The sequence below is a fragment of the Tursiops truncatus genome, chromosome 11 (genome assembly GCF_011762595.2).
Source record: "Tursiops truncatus isolate mTurTru1 chromosome 11, mTurTru1.mat.Y, whole genome shotgun sequence".
In the NCBI taxonomy this organism is placed as follows: domain Eukaryota; kingdom Metazoa; phylum Chordata; class Mammalia; order Artiodactyla; family Delphinidae; genus Tursiops; species Tursiops truncatus.
The window spans coordinates 72,045,479-72,065,034 of NC_047044.1; the positions used below are offsets into that span (position 1 = coordinate 72,045,479).

Below are 19,556 nucleotides of genomic sequence, written 5' to 3' on the forward strand. Positions count from 1 at the left end.
TATATATGTCACCTATTTCTTATTGTAAATTAATTAATTGACATTCTGGTGGGTAAATAAATTTCCTGAACACATAAGTCAGTTTTCTCAAATCTAATTAACACTATGATTCAGATAAGAAGATATTTTTGCACTGGTGAATATGAGGACCAAACTCTCAACTAGGGTGATATTACCAAGGTCTGACAATTGATTTTTGAGGCCAGTCTGCCCACCCTCAGACAGCATTATGCCTACCTCACTTTGTATCAGTTTAATCCTTAAACATGCATTATATTAGATCCCAATTTGCATTCCCCAAATTTACCTAAAAACTTACATATGGTTCACTGAATATTTCTGATTTTTTTTCTGGGATGTCTTCTCTTGGTAATCACTTTCAAATTTTCCTTTAAAAATAAAAGTATGTATTGAAATAAAACTTTAGCATAGACGATTTCTATTTTTTAATTTGAAGCTTATTAGCATGACCCATATAGAGGGATGCCACTGGTCCACAATGTCATATAATAGAATGTCATTCTATTTTTAATTTCATGTTCCCCCAAACACACACACACACACACACACACACACACGGATATTCATTAAAACTGAAAACAAACAAACAAAAAGCCCCAATAGATTATTACACTTTCCATCTATAACACCAACCTTTTTTTTCAGAGCTGGCTGGGTAACAATCCTTCTCAAAAGATGTACTAAAATTATTTCTTTCATTATTGTTGTACTCTTTCTGACAATTCTTGTTTGGTCGACACTTTTCTGGAAAACTTGATTTATTAAAAGTAGAATTACTAGAAGTCAACTCTGGATCTGTAAAAATACTTCTAATGCAACTATCAGTGAAATGGTTTTTATCAGAACTAATGACTGCACTGTCATAATGACACTTGTCAAAGGTTTTCTTTATCTTCTGTTGATCTATGTTTAATAAGTTGATCATATTTTCACTAATAAAAGAGTCACAGTTATCTGATAGAAGGTTTGGGGTTGGCTGGTTCATATCTTCATTAGAAAACTTTTTTCTATTTTCTCCCCAAATATGTTGTAATGAATTTTTTTCAGTAATGAAATCTGACTGTCTTCTTTCATCCATGCTTCCACAATATTCACCTACAACTATAGCAGGTCTCCTAGTAAGGAAATTTCTATTTTCTGGACTTCAGGATAAATAAAAACATATTTATCAAGAAAAGCATAGAGCATTCTCATTTAGAAACATGTGAAGTTAAATCTTACAGAACATATTGAGTAGCTGCTAACATTTAAATGGACCATGTTTACATTTTTAAAATTTAAATAAATAATACTGCTTTGGGTGGAAATGTGTTAATAACCTCTTCTAATATCTTAGTGAGTATAAAAATAATCTACAGTTAGTTTAGTACTGCAACATGAAAAACTAGTATGTGGTTCAATTTACTGTTTTATTAACAAAACAAAATGTTTATTAACAAAAACAAAACATCTAGAGAATTACCTAGGCAAACACTGTACATAAATGCCACTCCATTTAACCAGAGAAAGACACTTTGAAGACTGTTCAGAGAAAATAATTACCCTTAGTATTAAAATGTCAAATAAAATTGTTATGAGAACACTAAATCAGATATTTCTCAACCTAACAAGGAACTCAAACTCTCTGAAGTTCCCAAGGAAGAGCAATATAACTACAAATGCATACGTAAGTAATAAAGCCAAGAGATAAGATGGATTAGATGAAAATGTTAGACCAGATAGCTTGCAAATTCCCTTCTAATGTATAATTATTATAAATTATTATAAATCATAATTCTAAGTTATGTCCAACTTGTATTAAAGAATCAAAGTTATCATGGAAAGTAATTAGAAATCAAGGTATTATGAATTTTGTTGCCTTTGACTATCTACAAATTTACTTGGGGTTGGTTTTGTTCCAGAGATTGGAGGTACCAACGAAATTTAGAAAAAACACAGACTGCTGAAACTCTGATTGAGTTCCAATTTTATTTATAATTAATTTATTAAATATTTAATGAGCAAGTACACCTACTCTGTTCTAGGCAGTGCGCCATGTGTTGGGGACAGAGAGATAAAATATTTCATTTTGGTATTAAGGAGACAGAGATGTTTTGTCCATGAATGCACACAGATCATGATCCTACATTATTTCTTAATATGGGTCTTATTGGTATTTTGGGCAGAAAAATGCTACTCTGTTATTACCAAAAGGCATAATCTATAGTATACAATAATATACACCATTAACAGCAGAGAAATTTCTATTACTCTAAATAAGAAAATAAATTTAAAAGCACTTAGTAAGTTAGAAAGCATACTACAAAATGTAAATCATCATTTTAAAAGGGTATCTTAAGCATTCAGACTCAGGATAATCACTAACTCAAAAGATGTGGGCAATACAGAAGTGTAGAGTGCAGTCATTGCTCACAAGAAATAGCCTAGAAGAGGCAAGAAAAAATTAGAAAGTGAAAAGTGCTATCCTACAGTAAATTGTCACTATAGTACATAGAAATTCTTTTGACTGAGAAAAATCAGGCAGGTGGCATTTGAGTTGGGGACCAAATGTTGGCAAGAATTGTTACTTGTACAAATGAGAGACATGATGCTAAAAATTTTAAAGTCTTATTAAGATAAATCCATCCAGTTTAACAATTTAATTTTTCCTATAGATAAATATAGAATTCATGAAAATTATGTACAAAAATAGGGATAAATTTATTATATAAATAAAGAGTATTCAACAGAAATTTAATGTATGCCTACTATGTGGTAAGGAGACAATACAGCTTATATTCTAGTGAACAAATATATTAAACAAATAAGATAATTAGCCATTAATAAGTACAATAAAAGAAATAAAGAATTAAACAAATAAAGATAATTATAGTGCCTTTACAAGTGCTACAAAATCACGTGATGGAATAACATGTTGGAGGTCATGTTTCAGATAGTTTGGTCAGGAAAGTCCCTAATAAGGAAGTGATAAATAAGCTAAAAGTACAGAATGATTAGACATGTGAAGAAAGGAGTAAGCACACCCTGGGGAATGGAATAATAACAAATGCAAGGTCTGCAGCATGTTTGGGAAATGAAAAGAGGAGGAATAAAGCTAGATTAGAATCAGTAAAAGAAAACTTATGACTTAAGGCTTAAAAGGTACAAAAGGGCCAAAAATCATGCAGAGCTTTATTTCTGAAAAGACCAATAAAAAAACACTGAAAGGGAAGAGATATGGGAATATATGTATATGTATAACTGATTCACTTTGTTATAAAGCAGAAACTAACACACCATTGTAAAGCAATTATACCCCAATAAAGATGTTAAAAAAAAAAAAAAAGCACTGAAAGGTTCCAGTACAAAAGTAAAATCGACTGCCTTCTGCCTTGGAAAATATCAGTCTGATTGCTGGGTGCATATGAATTTCAGGTCTTCTGACTACCCAAATGAAGTAAAAAGAACCAGATTTATCCTCCCAACTGACCAAATTAAAAAACTAGACAAAATACATGAGACAATAATTTTCAGACATGGGCCATCAGGTAGAACAGGATAATGATCCCTGAAAGAGAGAAAACAAATCAAATGAACCCTATAACTGCTCCTAGCTTACTACCTTGAGAGTGTATCCAAGCCACAGAATACTTGAATACTTGGAGGGGAAACCTAGTCAGAGCCCACAGATTACCCTTCTTGAGGAAATAGGGCTGGGGGTTCAGGGAGACTACAGAAAATAGAGTTCACGGGGCAGAGTACCATGAAGGAGTGTGTTTCAAAAAAAGGAAGCTCCAGAGATCTACAGAGAGTTCTCAAATCTGTAACCAAGTACTGACCAGCACACACATATGAAGCAATTAGTCAAGGCTGGGAAAAGAACCACCCAACATGAGAAGATGGAACAATTCCAGGAACTCACACAAAGATGGGAAAATTTTGTGTTCTCATCAACCAGAGTGGAAAACCTTGTAATTCAAAGGAAATTGGAGAGGACTCAGAAGAGTATAGCCTCAGCAGAGGGCAAATTAACCACAGACTGAAGGTGTATCTGGTCCTGCTTAACAAAGTTTAAAGCAACCCTCAATAAAATCATACTACTTCCAAGTAACTGAACTGTATCCCAGAACTAAGCTTAAGATGATCTATAGGATTACAAGATTTCCAGAAACCAAAAAGATAATTCACAATGTATAGAATCTAAACAAAATTCGCAAGAATGCAAAGAAGCAGAAAGTTACAATCTGTAATGAGGAGGAAAATCAGTTATTAGAAATAGACTAAGAAATGACACAAAATGATATAATTTATAGACAAAGACATTAAGAGAGTTATCCTATGTTCCCTATATTCAAGAAGCTAAAGGAAAGATTGAGCATATTGAATAGATACAAGGAAAATAAAGAGTTAAATCAAATTTCTAGAGATGAAAAATACACTGAATAAATTTACCAGTATTAGATACCAAAGAAGATACAATTAGTGAATTTGAAGATCTAACAATATATATAAAATGAAAGGAGAGGAAGAAAATGGAAAATGAATAGAGCATCACCAAACTGTTACAAAACTTCAGTTGGACTACTTTACATATTATTTGGGATCCCAAAGAAGAGAGGAGAGGAATCAGAAAAAATATTTGAAAAATTAATGACTGAATTTTTTCCAAATTTTGTAAAAACAATAAGTCCACAGATCCAAGAAGCTCAACACATCCCAAACACAAGAAATAGGAAACAAACATCCTAATCTTAATGGAGAGAAATCCACAGTAGAAAATCTGTGGTAGAGAATCCATCATGAAAAATCTTAAAAACAGAGAAAATTGTATATTATATATACACAGATATTAAGAATGACAGCAAACTTCTAGTTGGAAACAATGGTACTCAAAGACATTTTTCAAAAAGAAGAGAACAATAAAGACTTAAAAATATACGAGATGAATTAATCACCAGCAGACCCACACTATAAAAAATGTTAAAGAAAGTCTTTTAAACAGAAGGAAAATGTCACCAGATGTAAATCTACAGCTGCACAAAATAATGACCACCAAAAATGATAAATTTGAACTGAATATAAAAAATTGTTTTCTTATTTTTTAACTCTCTCTAAAACAAAAAGAATAATGGATTTATAACATATATATAAGTAAAATGTATGAATACAACAACACAAAGGCTAAAGGAAAGAAACAGAAGCATACCATTATAAGTCTCATATTATATTTGAATTGGCATAATATAACTTGAAGACAGTCCATGATAAATTAAATATATACTATAAAATCTAAAGCAATCACTGAAAAACAAAAAACAGAGTTATATCTAATAAGCCAACAAAAGGGATAAATTAAGTCATACAAAATACTCAAAAGGCAGAAAAAGAGGGAAGGGGAACAAAATTATATGGGACAAAGAAAAAACAAATAGCAAGAGAACAGACTTAAACCCAACCATATCAATTGTCACATTAAATGTAAATGATATTCTTAACAGTAATACATTTCAATAAATTTGAAAGGATTCAAATCACATAAAGCATCTTCCTTGTCCACAATATAATTAATTTAGAAATATAACAGAAAAGCCTTGAGGTTTCTAGGAACCAAACAACAAACTTCTAAATAATTAATGGATTGTAAATGAAATCAAAAGGAAAATTATAATTTTTTTCACTGAATGAAAATTAAAACAAAACATATCAAACTTGTAGGATATAGCAAAAGCAGTGGTTAATGGGAAACTGATAGCACTAAACACACACACACACACACACACACACACACACACACACACACACACACAGAAAAGAAAAAATGGTCTCAAATCAATGACCTCAGCTTTCACCTTAAGAAACCAGAAAAAAAAGAGCAAATTAAATCCAAGTTAAATAGACAAATGGAAATAAAAGCAGAATTCAATGAAATGAATACTAGAAAAATAAGAAATATGTGAAATTGAAAGTTAATTCGTTTAGAAGATAAGTAAACTTGGTAAGTCCCTAATCAGAATAATCAGGAGAAAAAAAGGAGAAGATGTTATCAATGAGAGAAAAGACATCACTACAGATGTTAAAGATGTTAAATGCATTGTAAGGGGATATTATTAATAACTTGAAGTCAATAAATTCTACAACAGATTAAATGAATACTTTTTTCATTCAATACAAATTATCAAATCTCACTAAAAATAATCTGACTAGCCTGTATCTAGTAAGAAATGAAATTTATAGTAAAAAATAAACATTCCCACAAAAAGAACTCCTCAGTGATGAACTCTGCCAGACATTTAAGGAGTAAATTATACCAAAGCTACACAAACTTTCAGAAAACTACATAGGAGGGGTTACTTCCCAACTCATTCTATGACATTGGCATTAGGCTGATATCAAAATCAGACCAAGATATTAAAATAAAAAGAAACCTAGAAAACAATATCTTTCAAAAATTCCTAACAAAATTTTAGCAAATCAAATCCAAGAATGCATAACCAGGATAGCATGCTGTGACCAAGTGGGGTTTATCTCAGGAACACAAGACTGATTTAACATTAAAAAAATTAATCTATGAGGAGCAGGACCTCTGGAATTGATAGAGAAACTTGGCAAATTCTTCCCCACTCTAAGCAACAACAGAACCAAATAACATTTGCAAAAAAAACTATTTCAGAATCTGGGGAGTGACCAAAGGTATACAGTAAACTGAGAAGGAGGTAAAACTACTAAACCTTAGTAGGAAAAGTGGGAGTCTGTGGAGTTTTAGCCTTGGGCTGCTTCCCTCCATCCCCAGCTCCATGGCTGGTAGCACTACCAAGGCTAGGCAGCTTGGAGGTGGGTATGGGGGAGCCCCATGACCAGGGAATTTGTCAAAATCGATCATTATCTTGGTGGCAGACCATCAGGATAGGCTAACATTGCAGCTGCCTAAGGCTATAATACTTGGAGAAAGCAAAAAACGATCAAGAAATTTCATGGAGAGATCTAGAAAACAAATACGTTTTCATAAACTCTCAGCCATCACTGGTGGTCTGGAAAGCTGCAAACATGTATAAGGCTGTGAGCACACACAGGAGAGAGCAATCAGAAAAAATATGTAAAAAATATTTGAAAAATTAATGACTGAATTTTTTCCAAATTTTGTAAAAACAATAAGAAGTCCACAGATCCAAGACGCTCAGCGCAGTCCAAATACAAGAAATAGAAAACAAACATCCTAACCCTAATGGAGAGAAAGCCACCATAAAAAATCTGTGGTAGAGAATCCACGATAAAAGAATCTTAAAAACAGAAAATTATATTATATACACAGATATTAAGATAAGAATGACAGCAAACTTCTAGTTGGAAACAATGCCACTCAAAGACATTTTTCAAAATGTCTTTGAAAAATAACACTCATCCTGGCTGAATGTGAGGTATCCACTCATACCTGGCTGAATGTAAGGTCTTATGCCCAGGAGGAAGTCTTATTAGCTCAAGGTGTTTAAACACAACCTTCAACTAATCATTGGTTGACCTCTAAGCACTGCTTTACAGATTTAAATGTCAAATATTTAAATGAAAAATATTTAAATGTCAAAATATTTAAATGTCAAAAATTTAAATGAAAAATATCAAATCAATAAGTTAAGCTTACACCTTAAGAAACTAGAAACAAAAGGAGGCCAAACTAAATCCAAAGTAAGTAGAAAAAGAAAATGATAAACATTAGGGCAGAAATGGAATAGAAAAAAAAATAGAGAAAATTGATGAAACTCAAAACTTAGCAAATAAAATTAGCAAATCTTTAGTTATACTGACCAAGAAAAAAAGTAGAAAAGACACAGATCTGGAATTAAACAGGTTAAACAAGGATATCAACACTTACCTTATAGAAATTAAAAGGATTTCAAGGGAATACTATGAACAACTTTATGCAAACAAATTATACAACTTAGATGAAATGGATGAATTCCTATAAAAACACACATTAACACAAAGTACTCAAGAAGAAATTTTAAAATCTGATTAGACCTATAACAACTAAAAATAAAAAGAATTATTAGTTAAATGTCTTTCCACTAAGAAAAGGCCAGGTGCAAAAATACTTAAAGAAGAAATAACCAGTCCTCCACAAATTCTTCCATTAAATAGAGGAGGAAATGCTTTCCAACTTGTTCTATGAAGCCAGAAGTATTACTCTGTTACCAAAGCCAGACAAAGACATCAAAGGAAAAGAAAAATTCAGACCAATATTTCCCATGAATATAGATGTAAAAATCATTAAAAAATTAGCAAAATAAATCCAGCATTTTATGAAATGGGTTCTGTAACATAATTAAGCAGCCTTTATCACAGGAAGGCAAGGTGGTTTAACATTTGAAAATAAGGTAATATATATATATTAATAGAATAAAGAAAAAAAACATGATAATCTCAAGGGACACAGAATGAGCATTTGGCAAAAATCCATGATAAAAACTTTCAATAAACTAGGAATAGAGGGCAACCTGACAAAGGGCACCTACAAAAAACCTAAAGCTAATATCATTCTTAACAGTGAAAGGTTAAATGCTTTTCCCTAAGACTCAGAACAACGTAAACATGCTCACTCTTGCCACTGCTATTCAGCACTGTATTAGAGGTTCAAGTCACTGCAGTCAGGCAACAAAAAGAAGCAAAAGGCATTCAGATTGAAAGGGGAAAGGTAAAAATATCTATATTTATAGACAGCATAATCCAATATGGTGAAAATCCTAAAGAACTCATAAAACTACTAGTAGAACTAATAATACAGCAAGGTCAAAGGATACAATTTCAATATACAAAATTGTGTAACTATATACTAGCAATGAATAATCCAAAAATAATATTAACAAAATAATTGCAAAGATATTGGCCTGTAATTTTCTTTTCTGGTAGTGTCTTTGTCTGGTTTTGGTATCAGAGTGATGGTGATGGCTTCATAGAATGTCTTTGGGAGTGTTCCTTCCGCTTCAATCTTTTGGAAGAGTTTGAGAAGGATCAGTACAAGTTCTTTGTATGTTTGGTAGAATTCACCTGTGAAGCCATCTGGCCCTGGACTTATGTTTGTAGGGAGTTGTTTCTTGTTTTTGTATTTTTAATTACAGATTCTATTTCATTTCTAGTGATTGTTCTGTTCAAGTTATCATTTTCTTCTTGACTCAGTCTTGACAAGCTGTATGTTTCTAGAAAGTTGTCCATTTCTTCTAGGTTGTCAAATTTGTTGACATATAATTGTTCATAGTAATCTCTTATGGATTTTTGTATTTCCGTGGTATCAGTTATGATTTCTCCTTTCATTTCTTATTTTCATTATTTGGGTTTTCTCTCTTTTCTTCGTGAGCCTGGCCAGAGGTTTGTCAATTTTGTTTACCCTTTCAAAGAAGCAACTCTTGGTTATACTGATTTTTTCCTATTGTTTTTAATCTCTATTTTATTTATTTCCTCTCTGATTTTTATTATCTGCTTTCTTCTGCTAACTTTAGGTTTTGTTTGTTCTTCTTTTTCTAATTCTTTTAGGTGGTGGGTTAGGTTGTTTATTTGACATTTGTCTTGTTTCTTAAAGAAGACCTGTACTGCTATGAACTTTCCTTTAAGAACTGCTTTTACTGCATCCCATAGATTTTGTTTGGTTGTGTTTGCATTGTCATTTGCCTCAAGGCATTTTAAAATTTCTTCCTTGATTTCATCATTGATCCATTCGTTTTTTAGTAAAAAGAAAATTACAGGCCAACATCTTTGATGACTATAGATGCAAAAATTTTCAACAGAATATTAGCAAACCAAATCCAACACATAAAAAAGATCATACACCATGACCTAGTTGGATTCATCTCAGGGTCACAAGGATGGTTCAACATATGCAAATTAATCAATGTGATACACCACATCAACCAAAGAAAAGATAAAAACCACATGATCATCTCAATAGATTCAGAAAAAGCATCTGATAAAATTCAACATCCATTAATGATAAAAACCCTTACAAAAGTGGGTATAGAGGGAACATATCTCAACATAATAAAAGCTTTTTATGACAAACCCACAGCCAATATAATACTCAATGGTGAAAAGCTGAAAGCCTTCCCGCTAAAATGTGGAACAAGGATGCCCACGCTCATCACTTCTCTTCAACATAGTATTGGAAGTCCTAGCCACAGCAATCAGAAAAGAAAAAGAAATAAAAGGTATTCACATGGTAGGGAAGAGGTAAAATTGTCATTATATGCAGATGACATGATATTATATATAGAAAACCCTAAAGACTCCATACAAAAACTACTAGAATTGATAAATTCAGCAAGGTAGCAGGATACAAGATTAACACACAGAAATCAGTTGAATTTCTTTATACTAACAATGAAATATCAGAAAGGGAATGTAAAAAAATCAATACCTTTTAAAATCACATAAAAAACACACAAAACTTAGGAATCAACCTCACCAAGGAGGTGAAAGACATATGCTGAGAACTACAAAACACTAATAAAGGAAATCTTAAAAATAATGCAAAGAAATGGAAAGATATCCCATGTTCTTGGAATGGAAGAATTAATACTGTTAAAATGGCCACACTACTCAAAGCAATCTACAGATTTAAGGTGATCTCTATCAAATTACCCATGACATTTCTCACAGAACTAGAACAAATAATCCTAAAATTTATATGGAACCATGGGAGACCCAGAATTGCCAAAACAATCCTGAGGAAAAAGAACAGAGCAGGAGACATGACCCTCCCAGACTTCAGACAATACTACAAAGCTACAGTAATCAAAACAGTGTGGTATTGGCACAAAAACAGACATATGGATCAATGGAACAGAATAGAGAGCCCAGAAATAAACCCACACGCTTATGGACAATTAATCTTTGACAAAGGAGGCAAGAATACACAATAAAAGACAGTCTCTTCAGCAAGTAGTATTGGGAAATTTGGACAGCCACATGTAAATAAATGAAGTTAGAACACACCCTCACACCATACACAAAAATAAACTCAAAAATGGTTTAAAGACTTAAATATAAGACAAGACACCATAAAACTCCTAGCAGAGAACATAGTTATAACATTCTCTGACATAAATTGTACCAGTGTTTTCTTAGGTCAGTCTCCCAAGGCAATAGAAATAAAAGCAAAAATAAACAAATGGGATCTTATCAAACTTGTAAGCTTTTGCACAGCAAAGGAAACCATAGCAAAATGAAAAGACAAACTATGGATTAGGAGAAAATATTTGCAAATAATACAACTGACAAGGGCTTAATTTCCAAAATATACAAGCAGCTCCTACAATTCAGTAACAACAAAAAAATAACCCAATCAAAAAATGGGCAGAAGACCTAAATAGACAATTCTCCAAAGAAGACATACATATGGCCAATAGGCACACGAAAATATGCTCAACATTGCTAATTCTTAGTGAAATGCAAATCAAAACTACAATGAAGTATAACCTCACACCATTCAGAATGGCCGTCATTAAAAAGGCTACAAATAAATGCTGGTGAGGTTGTGGATAAAAGGGAACCCTCCTACGCTATTGGTAGGAATGTAATTTGGTACAGCCACTCTGGAAAACAGTACGGAGGTTCCTCAAAAAACCTAAAAATAGAGTTGCCATATGATCTAGCAATCCCACTTCCTGGCATATACCCAGAAAAAAATATAATTCAAAAAGATACCTGCACTCCTATATTCATAGCAGCACTACTTACAATAGCCAAGACATGGAAACAACCTAAATGTCCACTGATGGATGAATGGATTAAGATATATATGTAATGGAATATCAGTCAGCCATAAAAAAGAATAAAATAATGCCACTTGCAACAACATGGATGGACCTAGAGATTATCACACTAAGTGAAGTAAGTCAGAAAGAGAGAGACATACCATATGATATCACTTATATGTGGAATCTAAAATATGACACAAATGAACATATCTATGAAACAGAAACAGACTCACAGACATAGAGAACAGACTTGTGGTTGCCAAGGGGCTGCTGGGGGGGAGGGAAGGATTGGGAGTTTGGGATTAGTAGATGCAAACTATTATATATAGGATGGATAAACAACAAGGTCCTACTGTACAGAACAGGGAACTATATTCAATATCCTGTGATAAAACATAATGGGAAAGAATATGGAAAAGAATATATATATATGTGTGTATATATATACACATATATATGTATGTGTGTGTATAACTGAGTCACTTTGCTGTACAGCAGAAATTAACACAGTATAAATCAACTATACTTCAATAAAACTTAAAAAAAAGAAAATAATTCCCATCACAACAACATAAAATGAATTAAATATGTAGGAATAAATTTAACAATATAACCATGAGGCTTATACATTGAAAACTACTGTACATTACTGAGAAAAATTAAAGAAGATTAAATAAAATAGAGTATTATTCAGCCATAAAAAGAAAATCCTGGGCCTCCCTGGTGGCACAGTGGTGGAGAGTCCACCTGCTGATGCAGGGGACACAGGTTTGTGCCCTGGTCCGGGAAGATCCCATATGCCATGGAGCAGCTGGGCCCGTGAGCCATGGCCGCGGAGCCTGTGTGTCCGGAGCCTGTGCTCTGCAACAGGAGAGGCCACAACAGTGAGAGGCCCACGTACCGCAAAAAAAAAAAAAAAAAAGAAAATCCTTCTATTTGTGACAACATGAAAGAACATGGAGGATATTTTGCTAAGTGAAAAGTCAGACACAGAAAGATAAATACTGTATATCTTACTTATATGTAGAATCTAAAAAGCCAAACTCAAAAATGCAGAGAGTAGAATGGTGGTTGCCAGGGGCTGGGAAGTGGGAGAAATGGGAAATATTGGTCAAAGGGTACAAATTTCTAGTTATAAGATGAATAAGTTCTGGGGATCTAGTGTACAGCATGGTGACTATAGTTCTTAATACTATATTTACACTGGAAACTTGTTAAGAGTAGATCTTAAGTGGTCTTACCACACATACAATAATGGTAACTATGTGAGGTGATGGATGTGTTAATTAGCTTGATTGTGGTAATCATTTCAAAATGTGTATGTATATTAAATCATCACAGTGAACACTTTAAATATATATAATTTTTATTTGTCAGTTATGTCATTAAAGCTGGAGAGAAAGAAAATCACACTTCAAACACACTGGAAGGCTCTCTCATGTCCCTCCAAGTCCATACCTCTCAAAAGTAACCACCATTCTGATTACTGTTGCTATACATTATTTTAGCCTGTCTTTGAGCTTCATTTAAATTGAATTATACAATGGTTCTCTTTTTGTGTTGAGATTTATTCATGTTCTTGCTTGCTATTACATACATTAGCAGTCCATTCTTTTTCTTTTCCATGTACTATTCCATTACATGAATATTATATAATATTCTATTCTTAATGGACTTCTGGGTTAGTTGAAGTTTGGGGCTATTAAGAATAAAGCTCCTATGACATACAGAAAAATCGATTAGGAGAAACATTTCATGCTCATGGATTGGAAGAATCACTTTGTTAAAATTGTTAAATTTGATTGTTAAAATGTTAAAATTTCTCCCAAATTGATCTATAGATTCAACACAATCCCTATAAAAATCCAATTAAAGTTTTTTTTTCCCCAGAAACTGACCGGGTGATCCTAAAACTTATATGAAAATGCAAAGGGCTAAGACAACCTAAAACACTTTTGAAAAAGAAGAACAAATTGGAGGACTAACACAAGTCCCAATTTCAAAACTTATACTAAAGCTTTAGTATACAGTGTGACAAACAAAGATAGACATGATTGATAAATAAAACAGAATTGAGATTACAGGGAAAACAAAACATATTTTTGGTCAATTAATTTTCAACAAAAGTCTCAAAGCACTCAGTGGGGAGAAGTTATTCTTCTCTTTCCACAAATGCAAATGGTGAAATTAAATCCTTACCTCACACCATACATAAAAATTAACTCAAAAATATTAGATTGAGGGGCTTCCCTGGTGGCACACTGGTTGAGAGTCTGCCTGCCGATGCAGGGGACGCGGGTTCATGTCCCGGTCCGGGAGGATTCCACATGCCATGGAGTGGCTGGGCCCGTGAGCCATGGCCGCTGAGCCTGTGCGTCCGGAGCCTGTGCTCCGCAACGGGAGAGGCCTGCATACCGAAAAAAAAAAAAAAAAAAAAAGATTGAGGGCTTACCTGGTGGCGCAGTTGTTAAGAATCCGCCTGCCAATGCAGGGGACATGGATTCAAGCCCTGGTCCAGGAAGATCCCCATATGCCACGGAGCAACTAAGCCCATGCGCCACAACTACTGAGCCTGTGCTCTAGAGCTCACAAGCCACAACTACTGAACCCATGTGCCACAGCTACTGAGGCCTGTGTGCCTAGAGCCTGTGCTCCACAACAAGAATAGCCACCGCAATGAGAAGCCTGTGCACCTCAACAAAGAGTAGCCCCCGCTCGCCGCAACTAGAGAAAGCTTGCACACAGCAATGAAGACCCAAAACAGCTAAAAATAAATAAATAAAATAAATTTAAAGATAAAATAAAATAAAAAATATTAGATTGAAAACTACAAGACAGAAGAAAACATAAGAGACAATCTTCCTGGCCTTGTCTTAGGCAAAGATTTGTTAACTTTGACACCATATGCATGATTCATAAATTAAAAAATTAATAAGTGTGATTTCATCAAAATTAAAACCTTTGTAAAAAAGTTTGGTGTCAAAAAGACACCATTAAGAAAACGAAAAGGGTAAGCATTTCACCAAAGATACATAAATGGCTAGGAAGCACATGAAAAGATGCTAACATCATTAGTCATTAGGGAAATGCAAAATTAAAACCCCAATGAGACACCATTACATGTTGACTAGAATGGTGTAAATTTAAAAAAACTGATTGTACCAAGTGTTGTCAAGTATGTGTTGCAAATGGAACTCTCACTCATTGCTCATGGGAATATAAAAATGACACAAATCACTTGGGAGAACAGTTTGTCAGTTTCTTGAAAAGTTAAACATACACCTACCATATGACCCAGCTATTCCACTTGTAAATATTTACCCAAAATAAATGAAAGCATATGTCCAAACGAAGATTTCAGTATCAATGTTCATAGTAGCTTTATTTGGAATAGCCAAAACTGGGAGAAAAACATCCAAATGTCCATCAACAGATGAATAAATTGTGCTATGTCCATACAATGGAATACTACTCAGCAATAAAAAGAAACAGACATTGGTATATACAATAAACAATATAGATGAATCTCAAAATAATTATGCTGAGTGAAAAAAGCTAAACAAAAAAAAGGGAGAACATATTGTATGATGCCACTTAAAGACTAATCAATAGTGACAGAAAGCAGATCAGCAGTTGTCTTGGGATGGGAGTAAGGGATGTGAAGTGACCAGAAGAAGTGATTACAAAGGTGCCCAAGAAACTACTGGAGATGATAAATAAGTTCATTATTTTTAACACAGGTCAAAACTTATTGAAGTGCACATTTCAGATAAGTTCACTTTGTTGTACGTTGCTTATACATTAATAAAGTTGTAAAAAAAATTTATCTCAGGACAAAGAGAAAACAAAAAGAACTGTTTTGTGGCTATTACAATTCTCCAGGCAAGAAGCAGTGGTTGCTTAGACTGGGATGGAACCCTTTGAGATGAAAATGTAAGTAAATAATTTTAAAGTTTATCAGAATACAGAAATGACAATACTTGTTGGTGAAATGTATATTGGAAGATGAAGAAAAGGAAGGAATCGAGGACAACTTTTATTTTGGCTTAAGCAGCTGAGTGAATAGTGTTGCCTTTTACTACCATGAAGAAGATGGGTAGGATTACAGAGTCAAGGTTTCTCACCACAATTACCAAGAGTAATTCAAACTGGTTTGACAAGTACAATGGATTTAAAACAAATAACTAGGGTTTATATACAGACATCTAGAAAATAAAAATAAGACACTGATCAACTATCATAAATATGAAAAAGAAATTAATATGATACGACACAGCAAAAGAAGCAAGTAAGCCATGGAGATTATAAAACAGGTACAAAACACCTTGGTTCCAAATATGTTTTAAAATAAATAAATGAAAGGTAAATGTGCACATTAGAAAATAATTACTTATAAGTGTTTTAGTGAAATGCTACATTTTACTGATAGTGTTTTTTTTCTAGAAGTAATATTTAGGTCTGCTTACATTTCTAACAAAAGATATTTGTATCTATTAAAAGTCAAATTAATAATTCAAGGAAAGAATGCTACAGGTTCTTTATTACGTTCAACATCTTTGCTTACCTGTTTAATCTTTCAACTAATGGTCCAAATTGTGCTGTTTCATATGATGGACTGAAAGTATCTTGACTTTCATTTAATTTAGAAACCAAGGAATTAGAATAATTAACACTACTGAGCTGCAAAAAGAAAGGAAGAGCCTGCCAAAGTGGTAAATGTACATATATACAAGTTAAATTATTTATCACAAATGCCATTTAAGTGAACATATATATACAAAAATGTATTATTTTAGTCTAAAATAAAGTAATTGTGTCCTAATTGAAAACAAAATAAATACTGTTATAACAATGAAAGCAATATCAGTATTTGAGTAATTATTGAAATAACAGGGTTGATACTATGGTCAGCTAAACATTTTCTCAGAGATTAAAAAAAAAATTAAAAAAATACCCAGTACACCAGGATCTTGAGTAAATAAAAGTTAAATTTCTCTGACAAAAAATACATTATCTCTCCCAAGAAAACAGCTATACTTATCTCAGTTTTTCCATTTACTGAGTAATTTTATACTGCTACTTTAATATTTCCAAATATCAAATATTTGAATACAAAATGGAGAAAGTGTTGGAAGACTATTGTGAAAAGCAGTTGAGATAATCCATTTATTAATGTGGAAAGTACCATATAAATATATTATATTGGCCCAGCACTAATCTATCCAGCAACAATAGTTTATATCTGTAGTATATATTTATCTACAAGTCATCAAACATAGAAATGACAAGTCCAAAGACAATCAGTGACAGAAATAGGAAAAAAAGAGGGGGAGACAAGAAGAGATACTGAAAGTCTTAAAAAAAAAAAGGTCTGAAGTCAGGGAGAGCTGAAAATAAAGTCTGATAATACATCTCACATCTCAGCCTCAGAGAGACAGTGACAGAGGTGCAGAGACAAAGGTGCATCCCTTGAAGTGAGAAACAAACAAACAAATCAAAAGAGAAGGGAATATTATATATGGGCTCAAATACTACTTTTCTAGGGAAGTGAGAAGTGAGCCCCAGAACACTTTTTCTTCTAAAATGTTTTTTCAACTCAATTTCTTTTTTATCATATAATTTCATTTTAATTCTTCTCACTTTTCTTGAAATCCCTCCAAATGAACTATTAAATACTTCATTAAAAGGTCACAATGTGACAATATGCCTTGGACAGAGACATTAAACTCTCTTTTTCTCTTCTGTCATGTTAAGAATAACATTATTTACCCCTCTGGAGATAATCACTAACCTGCAGTCTATAAGTAGGAGATTACAGAGCATTTCATTCTCTAGCCTATAAACTGATCTAGGATGCAAGTTTTAGTCTTATAAAATACAAACTGAATGGGTACTTGGATGTTTTTCACTGCATCTTTCAAAAATTATTGGGTGCTCAAATTAATAAGGCTAACACATATCACTGAAACATAATACTTCATTTTATCTCTTCTGAAAAACAAAACATACTTTAATAAAATTGAATCATGTTATATATTATATATAACTATAATATAGCATGATATATAACTATAATTTATAAATTTATAATTATAAATTAATTTAAAAATAATAACTACATAAATATGGCATAAAACTACTGCATGCTAAAAATGGGAGAAATTCAAACTAAATATTCCTATTAATAAGACAGTGTTTATACAACCATTTTCCTATCATTATACATTAGTAATCTTTAATAATTTTATTTTTAAACTCTATATAAATTTAATTAAAAATCATTTCTTGGTATGTTCTATGGCAGATATATTTCAGAATTTTAAATTTTGGACATTTTCATATTTTTACTTTAGAGTACACAATGATTGAACAATATTTTAGCACTACACATCTCTATATAAATATATTTGTATAATTATAATTGAAGTGCATATAACGTTGTTATCTGACAAATCATAAAAAGAATCAAGCCATCACAACTCATACTTTAACAGGCTACTATGATATCACTGAGATTATGTACTGCTATTCACAAGAGCCTTTCCATAACATGTCTACCGGGCCACCATTACATCACCAACTAGATATTTACTGTGATTACAATCATACTACTATATAACACACTGAACGATTTTCAATTTCACTATCAATTTTATAAAAAATGATTTTTTTCAAAGATTTTTAAAGAACACTCCAGTTTTTGGATTCATAATCTTCTACAGTGCAGAGAATTAAGTTTTTGACCTTTGAGGAACAATTACACTTAATTTATATCTTATTTTAGCTATAACTATAGCAATTCGCAACTAATATTTTTAAATCTATAAAAAGAGAAAGGAATATATCATAAAAATATAATAATATCAAAATGCTAAGAACTCGTGATCCAAAGATATCTGTTCATTCTGCTTCTCTTCATATGCAACTTTCTGAAGACTAGGTGCTATTCTGGGAATGAAATTTAGTTTTGTAATATTTCTATTGGAAGATAATTCAGCTGAAAAAGATGGTGGAGTGAAACTGCAGTTTTCTGTTCTGTTGAATTGAGGTTCAAACATTCTATATGAGTCCATGACTTGTGATGACTATATGAAAGAAGATACAATAATTTGGTTTGCCAAAATGTGAAAACCAGAGAAGATGAAAGTGAAAATAGAAGTGCAGAAAGATCATGGGTTGCAGAAAAAGTCCCAAGGAAAGGCAAGCCCATCAGTAATGGACAAGAGAGGTTATCAACTAAGATTATACTTAAGAGCTCCTTTTCATTTGCCTTTATCACACTTGGTCCCCTCCATCCTCAAGCCCCATTCTCCTACATGCCATCTCCTAAAGATGGGAAACCTGAGTTTCATTAACCCACATTACAGGTGAAAAAATTTCCAAGAGATTTTAGTGTCACTGTTGTTATCTTTCTCTAGTATAACTTTAGCAATTCAAAGGAAAGAAAGGGTAATGAATAATATAGCTTTAGACCTTAATATTTCAAGCTTTAATCACAATCTGTGCATTTTCTAATTGATTAAAATTTTATTTGCTAAAAGTAGTTCTAAGAGGGAAGTTTATAGTGATACAAGTTTACCTCAGGAAACAAGAAAAACCTCAAACAACCTAACCTTACACCTGAAGCAACTACAGAGAGAAGAACAAACAAAACCCAAAGTTAGTAGAAGGGAAAAAAATCATAAAGATCAGAGCAGAAATAAATGGGATAGAGACCAAGAAAACAACAGAAAAGATCAATGAAATTAAAAGCTGGTCCTTTGAAAAGATAAACGAAATTGATAAACCTTTAGCCAGACTCATAAAGAAAAAGGG

At 32.6% G+C, this 19,556-nt stretch overlaps 1 protein-coding gene across 1 annotated transcript in view; it reads right to left on the bottom strand.

Annotated features, from left to right (window-relative positions):
* The window catches only part of REDIC1 (regulator of DNA class I crossover intermediates 1), a 74,778-nt gene that overhangs the window by 40,646 nt on the left and 14,576 nt on the right, over nucleotides 1-19,556 (bottom strand). Inside the window, exons 6-9 of the mRNA XM_073789294.1 lie at nucleotides 18,621-18,826; nucleotides 16,306-16,416; nucleotides 655-1,163; nucleotides 320-389 (exon numbers count right to left, since the gene is read on the bottom strand). Of these exons, the coding sequence (XP_073645395.1) occupies nucleotides 320-389; nucleotides 655-1,163; nucleotides 16,306-16,416; nucleotides 18,621-18,826 (896 nt within the window). The remainder of the gene's footprint in view (nucleotides 1-319; nucleotides 390-654; nucleotides 1,164-16,305; nucleotides 16,417-18,620; nucleotides 18,827-19,556) is intronic.